Source organism: Tinamus guttatus, unplaced genomic scaffold, assembly GCF_059628265.1.
Source record: "Tinamus guttatus ecotype Peru unplaced genomic scaffold, ASM5962826v1 Tinamus_guttatus_pri_ptg000759l, whole genome shotgun sequence".
In the NCBI taxonomy this organism is placed as follows: Eukaryota; Metazoa; Chordata; class Aves; order Tinamiformes; family Tinamidae; genus Tinamus; species Tinamus guttatus.
In genome coordinates this window covers 51,070-67,129 of record NW_028289293.1, presented here as the reverse complement: position 1 = coordinate 67,129, position 16,060 = coordinate 51,070, and the positions used below count along the sequence as shown (strand labels likewise).

Sequence of the window (16,060 nt, the reverse complement as noted above, 5' to 3'; positions counted from 1 at the left end):
TGTATAGGGACCTATAGAACCCTATAGAACCCTATAGAACCCTATAGCGACCTAGAGACACCTATAGTGCCCATGGGACCCATTGCACCCATTGCACCCGCAGGGCGGACGTGCGGGTTGGCTGCCGGGCTTCACCGCGTGCGCTAAGGGATATATAGGGACCTATAGAACCCTATAGAACCCTATAGGCACCCACAGTGCCCATTGCACCCATTGCACCCATTGCACCCGCAGGGCGGCGTGTGGGTTGGTGCCGGGCTTCACCGCGTGGGCTAGGGACGTATAGGAACGTATAGGAACGTATAGGAACGTATAGAACCCTATAGCGACCTAGAGACACCTATAGTGCCCATGGGACCCATTGCACCCATTGCACCCGCAGGGCGGCGTGCGGGTTGGTGCCGGGCTTCACCGCGTGGGCTAAGGGATATATAGGGACCTATAGAACCCTATAGGGATCCACAGTGCCCATTGCACCCATTGCACCCGCAGGGCGGCGTGCGGGTTGGTGCCGGGCTTCACCGCGTGCGCTGGGACGTATAGGAACGTATAGGAACGTATAGGGGACCTAGAGACACCTATAGTGCCCATGGGACCCATTGCACCCATTGCACCCGCAGGGCGGCGTGCGGGTTGGTGCCGGGCTTCACCGCGTGCGCTAGGACGGATAGGGACATATAGGACCTATAGGAACCTAGAGACCCCTATGGATCCCATATGTACCCCCATAGGGCAGGCTGCCCAGCAGCTCCCCCACGGCGTCCGGCCGCCGCCGCTCCGGGCTGGCCCCTCCATCCCTATAGGATCCCTATGGATCCCATACTCACTCCCCTATGGATCCCATAGGCACCCCCCTATACATCCCATACGCACCCCCATAGGGCAGGCTGCCCAGCAGCTCCCCCACGGCGTCCGGCCGCGCCCGCTCCGGGCTGGCCTCCTCCATCGCTATGGATCTCCTATAGGTTCCATACTCATCCCCTATGGATCCCACACTCATCCCTATAGATTCTATACGCACTCCCATAGGGCAGGCTGCCCAGCAGCTCCCCCACGGCGTCCGGCCGCCCGCTCCGGGCTGGCCCTCCATCCCTATAGGATCCCTATGGATCCCATACACACTCCCAATAGGTTCCATACTCATCCCCTATGGATCCCACACTCATCCCCTATAGATTCTATACGTACCCCCATAGGGCAGGCTGCCCAGCAGCTCCCCCACGGCGTCCGGACCGCCCGCTCCGCGCCTCCAGAGGACTCAGCTCCACTCGCGCTTCGGTGTCCGAACGTGATGACGCTGTACCGGGGCGCCGAGCCGTAGCTGGACAGCTGGGGACGGGGGGGACATGGGGGTCACGGGGGGGCCCAATGGGAGTCCTGGGGGGTCTGGAGGGTCCCCAAAGTTCCCAGGGGGACCCCAGGGGGTCCTGAGGGTCCCTGGGGGTCCCTGAGGCTCCACGAGGCTCCCGGGGGGGTCCCTGGGGGTCCCAGACGGGAGTCCTGGGGGGCCCTGGAGGGTCCCTAAGGCTCCTGGGGGGATCCCGGGGGGTCCTGAGGGTCCCTGGGGATCCCAATGGGTGTCCCAGGCTCCCTGGGGACCGAGGGCGTCCTGAGGGGTCCCTGGGGGTCCCAATGGGCGTCCTGGGGTGTCCCTGGGGGTCCCAATGGGTGTCCTGTGGTATCCTGGGGGGTCCCTGAGGCTCCACGAGGCTCCCAGGGGTCCTGGGGGGTCCTGGAGGGTCCCCAAGGCTCCCGGGGGGTCCCGGGGTGTCCTGGGGGTCCCTGGGGGTCCCGGGGGGATCCTGGGGGGCCATGGGGGGCCCCGAGGCTCTACGAGGCTCCCGAGGGGTCCCCAAAGCTCCCACGGGGATCCCAGGGGGTCCTGGGGGTCCCTGGGGGTCCCAATGGACGTCCGAGGAGCCCCGGGGACCAAGCGGGTCCCTAGGGGTCCCAATGGGCGTCCTGGGGGGTCCTGTAGGGTCCCTGAGGCTCCATGAGGCTCCCGGGGGTCTCGGGAGGTCCCCGAAGCTCCCGGGGGGATCCCGGGGGGTCCTGAGGGTCCCTGGGGGTCCCAATGGGAGTCCTGGGGTCCCCAGGGACCAAGGGGGTCCTGAGGGGTCCCTAGGGGTCCCAATGGGCGTCCCAGGGTCCCCAGGGCGTCCTGGGGGGTCCCTGGGGGTCCCAATGGGCGTCCTGTGGTGTCCTGGGAGGTCCCTGAGGCTCCACGAGGCTCCTGGGGATCCCTGGGGGGTCCTGGAGGGTCCCCAAGGCTCCCTGAGGGTCCCTGGGGGTCCCAATGGGCGTCCCAGAGTCCCCAGGGACCAAGGGGGTCCTGGGGGGTCCCTGGGGGTCCCAATGGGTGTCCCGGGGAGTTCTGGGGGTCCCCGAGGCTCCCTAGGGGCACTGGGGTCCCGAAGGCTCCAGGGAGCTCCTGGGGGATCCCGGTTATTCCCGGTTGTTCCCAGTGTTCCCCGTTATTCCCGGCATTCCTGGCGTTCCCGGGGCACCTTCTCCACCAGCTCCTGCAGGGCGCTCCGGGCCCGCTCGAAGTCGCTCTTGGAGACGCTGCTGGAGGCGTCGAGGAGCAGGAAGACGTTGAGGGCGGCGCCGGTGCCCACGCGGATGCGGCGCTTCTCCGTGGCGCCTGCGGCAGCGGCGTCACCATGGCCGTCATCATGGCCGTCATCACCATCGTCATCATCATCGTCATTGTCATCATCATCGTCATCGTCATCATCGTCATCATCGTCATTGTCACCATGGCCGTCACCATGGCCGTCATCATGGCCGTCATCACCATCGTCATCATCATCGTCATTGTCATCATCGTCATCGTCATCATCGTCATCGTCACCATGGCCATCACCATGGCCGGCACCATGGCCGTCACCACCATCGTCATCGTCATCATCGTCAACATCATCACCATCGTCATTGTTATCATCATCACCATCGCCATCATCATTGTCATCATCATCATCATCATCGTCGTCGTCGTCGTCGTCATGGTCAACACCATCACCAAACCCGTCCTCATCGTCACCGCTGTCACCGTCCTCGCCATCCTCCTCATGGTCATGGGCACCGCGTAGCCCCACGTCCCTCCCGTGTCCCCCGTGTCCCCCCGTGTCCCCAATGTCCGCCCGTGTCCCCCCGTGTCCCCAAGGTCCCCAAGGTCCCCGCGCACCCCGGCTGCTGTTGGCCTCGGCCACCTCCACGGTCTGGGTGAGGGAGGCCAGGAAGGAGGCGGCGACGTCCTCGGGGATGTCGAAGGAGTCGGGGTCTGCGGGGACAGCGACGGGGCCACCGTGTCCCCCATGTCCCCTCATGTCCCTCGTGTCCTTCCCTGTCCCTCAGTGTCTCTCAATGTCCTCCCGTCCATGTCCCCCGTGTCCCTCCATCCCCTCCTGTCCCCAATGGCCTCTGTATCCTCCCATTGTCCCCCATGTCCCCCGTCCCCATTGTCCCCTCGCTGTCCCCATTGTCCCCCCTCCGTGTCTCATGGAGGCACAAGGGCTCCGCACTGTCCCCTCGTGTCTCCCCATGTCCCCATGTCCCCCCGTGTCCCCCTGTCCCTCACGGCGACATGAGGGCTCTGCGCTGTCCCCGTGCCCCACCATGTCCCCTGTGTCCCTCCTGTGTCCCCTCATTGTCCCCCCATTGTCCCCATTGTCCCCCGTCCCTCACGGCGACACGAGGGCCCCGCGCTGTCCCCGTGTCCCCATTGTCCCCCCATTGTCCCCCCATTGTCCCCATTGTCCCTCACGGCGACACGAGGGCTCCGCCCCGCTCCACACGCTGTGTCCCCCGTGTCCCCTCATTGTCCCCATTGTCCCCTCATTGTCCCTCATGGCGACACGAGGGCTCCGCCCCGCTCCCCGCGCTGTCCCCCCCGTGTCCCCTCATTGTCCCCTCATTGTCCCTTCATTGTCCCCCCGTGTCCCCTCGCTGTCCCCGCCCCGTGTTCCCCCCGTGTCCCCTCATTGTCCCCCCGTGTCCCCTCATTGTCCCCCCATTGTCCCCCCATTGTCCCTCACGGTGACACGAGGGCTCCGCCCCACTCCACGCGCTGTGTCCCCATTGTCCCCCCATTGTCCCCTCATTGTCCCCCCGTGTCCCCCCATTGTCCCTCACGGCGACACGAGGGCTCCGCCCCGCTCCACGCGGTGTGTCCCCCGTGTCCCCCCGTGTCCCCCCATTGTCCCCATTGTCCCTCACGGCGACACGAGGGCTCCGCCCCGCTCCACGCGCCGCCCTCCAGGCAGCGGCGCCGCTCGGAGCCCACGAGCCGCAGGCCGGGCCGGCACCGGAACCGCACGGTCCCCTCCACGTCGTAGCGGGTCCCGTCCTTGGTGGCGCCGGGGGGGACGCCGGGCGCGGGACACGCCCCCTCTGCGGGGACAGCGCCACGTGACACCCCCCCCCCGCAGCCCCGCCCCCGCGCGGGACCCCCGTGTCCCCCCATGTCCCCGTGTCCCCCCTGTCCCCCTGTCCCCGTGTCCCCCCATGTCCCCGTGTCCCCCCTGTCCCCGTGTCCCCCCTGTCCCCGTGTCCCTCCACGTCCCGTCCCCGTCCCCGTGTCCCCCCTGTCCCCGTGTCCCCCCTGTCCCCGTGTCCCCCCACGTCCCCATGTCCCCGTTCCCCCGTGTCCCCCCATGTCCCCGTGTCCCCCCATGTCCCCGTGTCCCCCCATGTCCCCCTGTCCCCCAATGTCCCCTGGTCCCGCCACGTCCCGCCCCCGTCCCCGTGTCCCCCCATGTCCCCGTGTCCCCCCATGTCCCCGTGTCCCCCCTGTCCCCGTGTCCCCCCATGTCCCCGGGTCCCCCCACGTCCCCATGTCCCCGTTCCCCTGTGTCCCCCAATGTCCCCTGGTCCCGCCACGTCCCGTCCCCGTCCCCGTGTCCCCCCGATGTCCCCTCGTCCCCATCACGTCCCGTCCCCGTGTCCCCCAATGTCCCTCCATGTCCCCCTGTTCCCCCGTGTCCCCCCATGTCCCCTCGACCCCCCCATGTCCCCCCTCCCCCCTATGTCCCCGTGTCCCCCCCTGTCCCCGTGTCCCCCCCTGTCCCCCTGTCCCCCAATGTCCCCTGGTCCCGCCACGTCCCCATGTCCCCCTGTTCCCCCGTGTCCCCCAATGTCCCCTCGACCCCCCCGTGTCCCCCCTGTCCCCGTCCCCCCATCCCCATGTTCCCGTGTTCCCCCATCCCTGTGTCCCCTCCCGCCACCCCGTGTCCCCTCTATGTCCCCGTCCCCATCCCCTCTGTCCCCTCCATGTCCCTCCCTGTCCCCATGTCCCCCCGTGTCCCCCCGTGTCCCCCCGTGTCACTGACGCCCGTCGTCGCACGCGGGGTGGCTCCCGCTCCCGTGTCCCCTCCCTGTCCCCATGTCCCCCCGTGTCCCCCCCGTGTCCCCCCACGTCCCCCCGTGTCACTGACGCCCGTCGTCCCACGCGGGGTGGCTCCCGCTCCCGTTCCCGTGTCCCCGTGTCCCCCCGTGTCCCCATGTCCCCCCCGTGTCCCCCCGTGTCCCCTCCCTGTCCCCATGTCCCCATCACTGACGTCCATCGTCGCACGCGGGGTGGCTCCCGCTCCCGTGTCCCCTCCCTGTCCCCATGTCCCCCCCGTGTCCCCTCCCTGTCCCCGTGTCCCCCCGTGTCCCCATGTCCCCCCCGTGTCCCCCCGTGTCCCCTCCCTGTCCCCATGTCCCCATCACTGACGTCCATCGTCGCACGCGGGGTGGCTCCCGCTCCCGTTCCCATCCCCATGTCCCCATGTCCCCGTGTCCCCCCCGTGTCCCCGTGTCCCCACTGACGTCCATCGTCGCACGCGGGGTGGCTCCCGCTCCACGTGCCCCTCCGTTCCCATCTCCGTATCCCCGTGTCCCCTCCCTGTCCCCATGTCCCCCCGTGTCCCCTCCATGTCCCCCCGTGTCCCCACGTCCCCCCGTGTCACTGACGCCCGTCGTCGCACGCGGGGTGGCTCCCGCTCCACGTGCCCCCCGGGCGGCAGCGGCGCCGCGCGGGTCCCCGCAGGACGTAGCCCGCGAAGCAGCGGAGCTGGAGGAGGGAGCCGGGCCGGGCGGGGCCGCGGGGCCAGAACGAGCCGTGCTCGAACTCCAGGGGGGCGGGGCACGGCGGGCCTGCGCGTGACGTCACACCGGGACACCCCCGTGACGTCACACCGGGGGGACACGCGGGGATTCCCCCCCCCGCCCCCTCCCGCGGGGCCAGAACGAGCCGTGCTCGAACTCCAGGGGGGCGGGGCACGGCGGGCCTGCGCGTGACGTCACACCGGGACACCCCCGTGACGTCACTGCGGGGGGACACGCGGGGATTCCCCCCCCCCGCCCCCTCCCGCGGGGCCAGAACGAGCCGTGCTCGAACTCCAGGGGGGCGGGGCACGGCGGGCCTGCCAGTGACGTCACACCGGGACACCCCCGTGACGTCACACCGGGGGGACACGCGGGGATTCCCCCCCCCGCCCCCTCCCGCGGGGCCAGAACGAGCCGTGCTCGAACTCCAGGGGGGCGGGGCACGGCGGGCCTGCCAGTGACGTCACGTCGGGGAACCCCCGTGACGTCACACCGGGGAGACACGCGGGGATTCCCCTCTCCCCCCCCCCCGCCGCGGGGCCAGAACGAGCCGTGCTCGAACTCCAGGGGGGCGGGGCAGGGCGGGGGTGTGTGTGACGTCACAGCAGGGAGCTCCTGTGACGTCACCGCGGGGGACACCCCCCCCCCGCGGCCAGAACGAGTCTCGGGGGGGGGTGGCGGAGCAGGGAGGGCTGGGGGGGGGGGAGGTCAGTGGGGAGCACCCGTGACGTCACTGCGGGGGACCCCCCCCCGGTGACGTCACCTCATGGGGACCCCCTCCCCTCCGCGGCCAGAACGAGCCGTGCTCGAACTCCAGGGGGGCGGGGAGGGGCCGGGGGTGACGTCATGTCGGGGAGCCCCCGTGACGTCACTGCGGGGGACCCCCCCCCCCCCCGCGGCCAGAGCCCGCGCTCCAGCTGGGGGGGGGAAGGGGGGCGGGGCAGGGCGGGCCTGGGGGGGGGACACCCCCATGGGGAGTGACGTCACAAGAGGGATTCCCCCCCCGTGACGTCACTACAGGGAGAACACCCCCCCCCCCCGCAATGTGCCGTGCTCCAACGCCAGAGGGGCGGGCCCCCCCATGGGGAGTGACGTCACACGAGGGATTCCCCCTGTGACGTCACTACAGGCAGAACCGCCCCCCCCCACCCGTGCCCAGGGGGCGGGGCGGGGATGGACCCTCCCCATGGGGAGTGACGTCACACAACCCCCCCCCCATGATGTCACCTCATGGGGACACACGTGTCACCCCCCGCCCCCTGGGGCCCCCCCGACTCAGTGCCCCCCCCTGCCATGACGTCACTGCCCCCCCGCCCCCCCCGGCCCCTCCTACCTCCACAGAAGCCCCCGGGGCCGCAGGGGGTGGGGGTGGGGGTGGGGGTCACCGCCGGGGTCACCGCTGGGGTCACCGAGGTCACTGGGGGGGATAGGGGGGTTACGAGGGGCTACAGGGGCCCATAGGGGCCTATAGGGGTCTATAGGGGCCTATAGGGGGCTATAGGGGCCTATAGGGGCCTATAGGGGGCTATAGGGGGCTATGTGGGGGCTACAGGGGGATATGGGAGGTCATAGGGTGCTATAGGAGGGGCTATAGGGGGTTCCGGGGGGGCTATGGGGGCATAGGGGTCTATAGGGGGGTCTATGGGGGTCTATGGGGGGATATCAAGAGCCATAGGGGTCTATAGGGGGGTGTGGGGGGGTATCAAGAGCCATAGGAGTCTATAGCAGTCTATAGGGGTCTATAGGGGTCTAGGTGGGGGGGGGACATGGGGCCCATAGGGTTCTCCAGGAGGGTCTGGGGGATCCATAGGGGTCTACAGGGGTCTATGGGCAGGTATCAAGAGCCATAGGGGTCTATGGGGGGGATATGGGGCCCATAGGGGTCCTTGGGGGTCTATAGGGGTCTATGGGGGGGATATGGGGCCCATAGGGTTCTCCAGGAGGTTCTGGGGGATCCATAGGGGTCTACAGGGGTCTATGGGCAGGTATCAAGAGCCATAGGGGTCTATGGGGGGGATATGGGGCCCATAGGGGTCCATGGGGGTCTATAGGGGTCTATGGGGGGATATGGGGGGGATATGGGGCCCATAGGGGTCTCTAGGGGCTCTCCGGGAGGTTCTGGGGGATCCATAAGGATCTATAGGGATCTATAGGGGTCTATGGGAGGGGTATCAAGAGCCATAGGGGACTACAGGGGCACTCTGGGAGGTTCTGGGGGATCCACAGGGGTCTATAGGGGTCTATAGAAGTCTACAGCAGTCTATGGGGATCTATAGGGGTTTATGGGCGTCTATAGGGATCTATAGAAGTCTACAGGGCTCTATGGGGATCTATAGGGGTTTATGAGGGTCTATAGGGGTCTACAGGAGTCTATGGAAGTCTACAGGGCTCTATGGGGATCTATAGGGGTTTATGGGGGTCTGTAGGGATCTATAGGAGTCTATAGAAGTCTACAGGGCTCTATGGGGATCTATAGGGGTTTATGAGGGTCTATAGGGGTCTACAGGAGTCTATAGAAGTCTACGGGGCTCTATGGGGATCTATAGGAGTTTATGTGGGTCTATAGGGGTCTATAGGGGTCTATGGGGATCTATAGGGGTTTATGAGGGTCTATAGGGGTCTACAGGAGTCTACGGAAGTCTAGGGGGCTCTATGGGGATCTATAGGAGTTTATGTGGGTCTATAGGGGTCTATAGAAGTCTACGGGGCTCTATGGGTATCTATAGGGGTCTATAGGGGTCTATAGGGGTCTATAGGGGTCTATAGGGGTCTATGGGGCAGGGGGACCCACCGGCGCCGTGGGGCAGCAGCAGCAGCAGCAGGAGGAGGGCTCCGGGGGGGCCCATGGCGGCGGCGGCCTCCGTCCCCGTGTCCCCGTGTCCTGTGTCCCTCTGTCCCTGTGTCCCTCTGTCCCCGTGTCCCTCTGTCCCTCTGTCCCTCTGTCCCCAGCGGCTCCGTGGGGCTGGGCCGGGGGGGGTTATGAAACGTGGGACGTCCCCGGGGTGGGGGGGGGGGGGTTGGCTTCATTAAGGGCTAACGAGCAGCCCCCGCCCCCCCCCGGGGCCTTCCCGGACACCTGGGCCCTTCCCACATTCCTGGGCCCTTCCCGGACGCCTGGGCCCTCTGCCAACCCCCCCAGGGCACCCAACAACCCCCCCGGTCCCGACGGGGGGGCCCAGGCGTCCGGGGGGGGGCAGCGGTGCTGGGAAGGGGCCCAGGCGTCCGGGGGGGGGGGTTGGGGACACCCGGGGCTGTCACAGAGGTCTCTGCTCTTGTCCCCCCCCCCCCCCCCCCGGACGCCTGGGCCCCTGATGGCGCAAGGGGAGCAAAGGGCGGGGGGGGGGAGGGGACGGCGGGGTCAGGGACGGGGGGGGGGCGGGGGGGGAGCTCGGACCAACCCCCCCCCCCGTGGGGACCTTTGGGGCAGTGACGGCGCCGGGGGGGGGGGGGGCACCCGGGACCCCAAAGGGGCATCTGGACCCACATGGGGGCACCTGGACCCACATGGGGGCACCCAGACCCTCCCTGGGGCTTCTGGAGACCCCAAAGTGGCACCTGGACCCACATGGGGGCACCTGGAGACCCCATTGGGGCACCTAGAGCCTCATTGAGGCACCCAGAACCTCATTGGGGCACCTGGAGGGACGTGGGGGCACCTGGGACCCCAAAGTGGCACCTGGACCCACATGTGGGCACCTGGACCCACATGGGGGCACCCAGACCCTCCCTGGGGCTTCTGGAGACCCCAAAGTGGCACCTGGACCCACATGGGGGCACCTGGAGACCCCATTGGGGCACCTAGAGCCTCATTGAGGCACCCAGAACCTCATTGGGGCACCTGGAGGGACGTGGGGGCACCTGGGACCCCAAAGTGGCACCTGGACCCACATGTGGGCACCTGGACCCACATGGGGGCACCCAGACCCTCCCTGGGGCTTCTGGAGACCCCATTGGGGCACCTGGAGGGGACGTGGGGGCACCTGGAACCCAATGGGGCACCTAGAACCTCATTGGGGCACCTGGACCCACATGGGGGCACCTGGAACCCATTAGGGTACCTGGAGGGGACATGGGGGCACCTGGAACCCAATGGGGCACCTGGACCCCCCATTGGGGCACCTGGACCCACATGGGGGCACCCAGACCCCCCCCTCAGGGCTCCTAGAGACCCCATTGGGGCACCTGGAACCCAATGGGGCACCTGGAGGGGACATGGGGGCACCTGGAACCTCCTTGGGGCACCCAGAACCCCATTGGGGAGCCCCCTGAGGCCCCTAGAGCCCCACTGGGGCACCCAGGACCCCCAATGGGGCATCCAGGGTCCTATTGGGGTGCCCGGGACCCCATTGGGGCATCTAGAACCCCTTGGGGACCCCATAGCGGCACCGAGAAACCACGGGAGCACCTGGGACCCCCGTGGGGAGCCCCATGAGGCCCCTAGAGCCCCACGGGGGCACCTAGAACCCCCTTTGGGGCATCTGGGAGCCCCATGGAGACACCTGGACCCCCATCGGGGCACCCAGACCCCCCCAGGGCTCCTAGAGACCCCTTGGGGCACCTGGAGGGGACATGGGGGCACCTGGAACCCCCTTGGGGAGCCCCATGAGGCCCCTAGAGCCCCTTTGGGGCACCCCGGACCCCAATGGGGCACCCAGGACCCCCTGGGGGCACCCAGACCCCCTTTGGGGCACCTGGAGGGGATATAGGGGCACCTGGAACCCCAAAGGGCACCTGGACCCCCTCGGGGAGCCCCAATGAGGCCCTAGAGCCCCACGGGGGCACCCAGAACCCCCAATGGGGCACCCAGAACCCCCTCGGGGAGCCCCATGAGGCACCTACAGCCCCACTGGGGCACCCAGAACCCCCTTTGGGGCACCTGGGAGCCCCATGGGGCACCTGGACCCCCATTGGAGCACCCAGACCCCCCCAAGGGCTCCTAGAGACCCCATTGGGGCACCTGGAGGGGACATGGGGGCACCTGAACCCACATTGGGGCACCCGGAACCCCCCCTGGGGCTCCTGGAGACCCCATTGGGGCACCTGGAACCCAATGGGGCACCTAGAACCTCATTGGGGCACCTGGAGGGGACATGGGGGCACCTGGAATCCCCTTGGGGCACCCGGAACCCCATTGGGGAGCCCCATGAGGCTCCTAGAGCCCCATGGGGGCACCCAGAACCCCCTTTGGGGCACCTGGAGGGGATATAGGGGCACCTAGAACCCCCTTGGGGCACCCGGACCCCCTCGGAGAGCCCCATAGACGCCCTTAGAGCCGCATTGGGGCGCCCAGGACCCCCTTTAGGGCACCTGGAAGCCCCTTTGGGGCACCCAGGACCCACTTTGGGGCGCTCAGGACCCCCTTGGGGCACCCAGACCCCCATGGGGAGCCCTATAGACGCCCTTAGAGCCGCATTGGGGCGCCCAGAGGGGACCCGGGGGGACCCCGGACGCCCGGGCCCCTTTAAGAGCAGGGCGGCGCCTCGGCCGGCCCCGCCCCCCGCGCGGCGCCGCGCGATGACGTCGCTCCCCCCCTCCCCGCGCGCCTCCGTATATCCCACAATGCCCCGCGCGCGCCCCCTCCCCGGCCCCACTTCCGCCCGGGGCCGGACCCCCCCCCTGCGCGGCCCCTTTAAGGGCCCCCGGACGCGCCCGGCCCTTTAATCCCGGCGGCGGCGGCGGCGGCGGAGCCGGACGGAACCGGACGGAACCGGACGGAACCGGACGGAACCGCGGACCGGGTGAGGGCGGGGCGGGCCCGGCCCGGGTTCGGTCCGGACGGGACCAATGGGGGCGCGCGGCGGAACCGGGGCGGGCCAATGGCGCGGGGGGGGCGGGATGGGGGGGGAGGGGGGGTTCGGTCCGGACCAATGAGGGGCGCCCGGTCCGGACGGGACCAACGTGCGCGGGGGGGGGGGGAGGGCGGGCGGGGGGGGCCGGTCCGGACGGGACCATCGTGGGGGGGGAGGGCCCGAACGGGACCAAGGGGGGGGGCGGGTGTGGGCGGGGCCAAGGGGGTGTGGGCGGGGCCAAGGGGGCCCCGCTGGTGACGCGGCTTCCGGTTCCCCCCCCACAGGAGCCGCTGACCCCGCCCCCCCCCGTGCGGCCGGAGCCCCCCCCGCTGCTCCCGCTACCCCGTCGGCCCCGCCCCGTCTCCCCTTGGCCCCGCCCCGTCTCCCCAGCAACCCCGCAGGCCCCTCCCCGTCCCCGCAGGCCCCTCCCCGTCCCCGCAGGCTCCTCCCCCTTTCCCCAGCTCCTCCCAGTCCCTCCCCCTTGTCCTCGTTGTCCCCTCCTTGTCCCCCTCTCCTCTCCTAGGTCCCCTTTCCTGTCCCTGTCCCTGCTGTCCCCTCCTGGTCCCCTAGTGCCCCCTCCCTGTCCCTGCTGTCCCCTCCAGGTCCCTCTCATCCCCTCCTGATCCCTTAGTGTCCCCTTCCCTGTCCCAATTGTCCCTGTCTCTGCTGTCCCCTCCAGGTCCCCCCCATCCCCTCCTGATCCCCTAGTGTTCCCTCCTTGTCCCTGTCCCCACTGTCCCTGTTGTCCCTTTCTGATCCTCTAGTGTCTCCTTCCCTGTCCCCCCTGTCCCTGCTGTCCCCTCCAGGTCCCCCCTATCCCCTCCTGATCCCCTAGTGTCCCCATCGTCCCTGTCCCTCCTGTCCCCTCCAGGTCCCCCCTATCCCCTCCTGGTCCCTTAGTGTCTCCTCCCTGTCCCCGCTGTCCCTTCCCCATTGTCCCTGTCCCTCCTGTCCCCTCCTGGTCCCCCCTATCCCCTCCTGGTCCCTTAGTGCCCCCTTCCCTGTCCCCTCCAGGTCCCCCCTATCCCCTCCAGGTCCCTCCCGTCCCCTCCTGATCCCCTAGTGTCCCCTTCCCTGTCCCTGTCCCTGCTGTCCCTGTCCTTGCTGTCCCCTCCAGGTGCCTCCTGTCCCCTCCTGATCCCCTAGTGTCCCCCTCTGTCCCTGCTGTCCCTTCCCCATTGTCCCTGTCCCTGCTGTCCCCTCTAGGTCCCCCCCATCCCCTCCTGGTCCCTTAGTGCCCCCTCCCTGTCCCTGTCCCCGCTGTCTCCTCCTGATCCCCTAGTGTCCCCTTCCCTGTCCCCTCCAGGTCCCCCCTATCCCCTCCTGATCCCCTAGTGTCCCCTCCTTGTCCCTGTCCCCATTGTCCCTGTCCCTGCTGTCCCCTCCTGGTCCCCCCTATCCCCTCCTGATCCCTTAGTGTCCCCTTCCCTGTCCCTGTCCCCCCGTCCCTGTCCCTGCTGTCCCTTCCTGGTCCCTCTCATCCCCTCCTGGTCCCTTAGTGTCCCCTTCCCTGTCACCTCCAGGTCCCCCCTATCCCCTCCAGGTCCCCCCTATCCCCTCCTGGTCCCTTAGTGTCCCCTCCTTGTCCCAACTGTCCCCGCTGTCCCCGTCCCCCCCTGTCCCCGTCCCCGCCATGTCCCCGTGCGCGGCGGCCGTGCTGCGCTTCCAGCTGCCGGGCCACGCGGCGGCGGCGCTGGGCGCCATGGGGCGGCTGCGCGCGGAGGAGCGCTTCTGCGACGTCACCATCGTGGCGCGGGGGCTGCGCTTCCGCGGGCACCGCGTGCTGCTGGCCGCCTGCTCGCCCTTCCTGCGCGACCAGTTCCTGCTGCACCCGGCGGCCGAGCTGCCGCTGGCGCTGGCGCACAGCGCGCGCGTCGTGGCCGACCTGCTGCTCTCGTGCTACACGGGCGCGCTGCGCTTCGCCCTGCGCGACCTCGTCAACTACCTCACGGCCGCCAGCTACCTGCAGATGGAGCACGTGGTGGAGAAGTGCCGCGGCGCGCTGGCGCACCTCATCGAGCCGCGCGCGGGGGACATCGGGGACGTTGGGGACATCGGGGATGGCGCCGACGGGGACGGCGGCGACGGGGAGGCCTCGCGGGAGGAGATGGCGGCGGGCGCCATGGCGACGCGCAACATGGCGGCGGGCGCCATGGCGACGCGCAACATGGCGGCCGCGCGGGAGGCCGCGCGGAACGCGGCGGCGGCGCGGGAATCCACACACAACATGGCGGCTGCCACGCACAACATGGCGGCGGCGCGGGAGTCCATGGCGACGCACAACATGGCGGCGGCCACGCACAACATGGCGGCGGGGCGGGATTCCATGGCCACACACAACATGGCGGCGGGGCGGGATTCCATGGCCACACACAACATGGCGGCGGGGCGGGAATCCGTGGCGACGCACAACATGGCGGCGGGGCGGGACTCTATGGCCACGCACAACATGGCGGCGGCCGCGCACAACATGGCGGCGGGGCGGGAGTCCATCGCCACACACAACATGGCGCCGGCCACACACAACATGGCGGCGGCCGCGGGCTCCCCCGGCAAGATGGCGGCGGGCGGCGGGAAGCGGGAGCCCCCCCCCGGCGGGCGGGCGGGCCCCGGCCGGGCCGCGGCTGCCAAAAACGCCGGATTCGGCCCCAAAAACGCCGGGTTCGGCCCCAAAAGCGGCGGGAAGGCGGCGGGATGGGGCGGGAAGGGGCGGGGCGGCGGGAAGGGGGCGGCGCTGGCCACCAAGGGCGCCCTGGTGGCCGCCAAGGGCGGCGCCCTCAGCACCCGCGGGGCCGCCGTGGCCACCAAGGGCGGCCTCGTGGCCACCAAGGGCGCCCTGGGGAGCGTCAAGGGCAACGTGGCCGCCGGGGACGGCCCCTTCGTCCCCATGGGCGCCGTGGACGGGCCCTTGGGCGCCATGGACGGCCCCTTGGCCACCATGGACGGGCCCTTGGGCGCCATGGACGGGTCGTTGGCCGCCGTGGACGGGTCGTTGGCCGCCATGGAGGGGTCGTTGGCCGCCATGGAGGGTCCGTTGGTCAACGTGGACGGCCCGTTGACCGGTATGGACAACCCGTTGGCCAGCATGGACCAGTTGGGCACCATGGACGGCCAGTTGGTCAACGTGGACGGCCAGTTGGTCAACGTGGATGGTCAAGTGGTCAACGTAGACGGTCAACTGGTCAACGTGGACGGTCAACTGGTCAACGTGGACGGTCAACTGGTCAATGTGGATGGTCAACTGGTCAACGTGGATGGTCCATTGGCCGCCATGGAGGTGCCCCTGGACGGGCAGCTGGACGCCCCCTTGGCCCCCATGGACGTCCCCTTGGGCGCCATGGACGTCCCCGCGGGCCCCGCGCTGAAGCTGGAGGTGCCGGATGATGATGACGACGACGATGACGACGCCGTGTCCGACATCTGCATCGTGAAGGTGGAGGAGCCTCCGGCGGGCGCCGCGCGGCGCCGCCGCCGCCCCCGCGCGTGGCCCAAGCGTCACCGCGCCGGCGCCGCGACAGGCGGCCGCGCACAGGCGGAGGCGCCCGCGGGGGTCCTCCAGGCCTGCTACAGCCTCAACGAAGACGCCGACGGCGACGGGTTGCTGATTTTCGGCGGTTCCGACGCGTCGGCGGCGCCGGCGCTGTCGCGCTGCGGCAAATGCGGCGACGTGTTCGGCGGCGTGGAGCGCCTGGTCCTGCACATGCGCGCGCAGCACCTGAGCTTCATGTGCCCGCGCTGCGGGAAGCTCTTCAACCACAGCAGCAACCTGAACCGGCACATGAACGTGCACCGCGGCGTCAAGTCGCACGCGTGCGGCGTGTGCGGCAAGGCCTTCACGCAGAAGTCCACGCTGCACGACCACCTGAACCTGCACAGCGGCGCGCGGCCGTACCGCTGCTCCTACTGCGCCGGCCGCTTCGCGCACAAGCCGGCCATCCGGCGCCACCTCAAGGAGCAGCACGGCAAGACCACGGCGCAGAACGTGCTGGCGGCCGCCGCGGCCGCGGGCAGCGCGGGGACGGCCTGAGCGACCGTGGGGCCGCTGCGTGCGGGAGCGGCGCCGGGCTGCGCGGGAGCGGCGCGGAAACGGCGCCTTTCTGCTCAAAATGGCGCCTTTCTGCTCAAAATGGCGCCTTTCTGCTCGAAACGGCGCCTTTCTGCTCGAAACGGCGCGGAAACGG

At 69.4% G+C, this 16,060-nt stretch overlaps 2 protein-coding genes across 2 annotated transcripts; one reads left to right on the top strand and one right to left on the bottom strand.

Annotated features, from left to right (window-relative positions):
• Positions 1–2,474: 2,474 nt before the first annotated feature.
• Positions 2,475–9,798, bottom strand: LOC148591533 (complement factor B-like protease). Its single transcript, XM_088537411.1, has 6 exons — positions 9,777–9,798; positions 7,424–7,507; positions 5,956–6,138; positions 4,219–4,392; positions 3,188–3,283; positions 2,475–2,644 (listed from the first exon to the last, which is right to left on the bottom strand). Exons 1-6 carry the CDS (start codon positions 9,796–9,798, stop codon positions 2,475–2,477), a joined length of 729 nt encoding a protein of 242 aa, XP_088393537.1.
• Positions 9,799–13,506: 3,708 nt separating this feature from the next.
• On the top strand, positions 13,507–15,906 carry LOC148591532 (uncharacterized). The gene is made up of 2 exons (XM_088537410.1): positions 13,507–14,064; positions 14,437–15,906. Exons 1-2 carry the CDS (start codon positions 13,513–13,515, stop codon positions 15,904–15,906), a joined length of 2,022 nt encoding a protein of 673 aa, XP_088393536.1. The 5' UTR covers positions 13,507–13,512.
• Positions 15,907–16,060: the final 154 nt, after the last annotated feature.

Excerpts from the sequence above, each read along its gene's own strand:
- LOC148591532 (XM_088537410.1), top strand. The coding sequence starts at position 13,513 with ATGTCCCCGTGCGCGGCGGCCGTGCTGCGCTTCCAGCTGCCGGGCCAC. Across the intron at positions 14,065-14,436 it reads ACATGGCGGCCGCGCGGGAG|ATGGCGGCGGGCGGCGGGAA; the intron begins GCCGCGCGGAAC and ends TCCCCCGGCAAG.
- LOC148591533 (XM_088537411.1), bottom strand. The coding sequence starts at position 9,798 with ATGTGGGTCCAGGTGCCCACAT. Across the intron at positions 4,393-5,955 it reads CCCCGCGTGCGACGACGGGC|AGGGGGCGTGTCCCGCGCCC; the intron begins GTCAGTGACACG and ends CTGTCCCCGCAG. Across the intron at positions 3,284-4,218 it reads GGCGGAGCCCTCGTGTCGCC|ACCCCGACTCCTTCGACATC; the intron begins GTGAGGGACAAT and ends CTGTCCCCGCAG.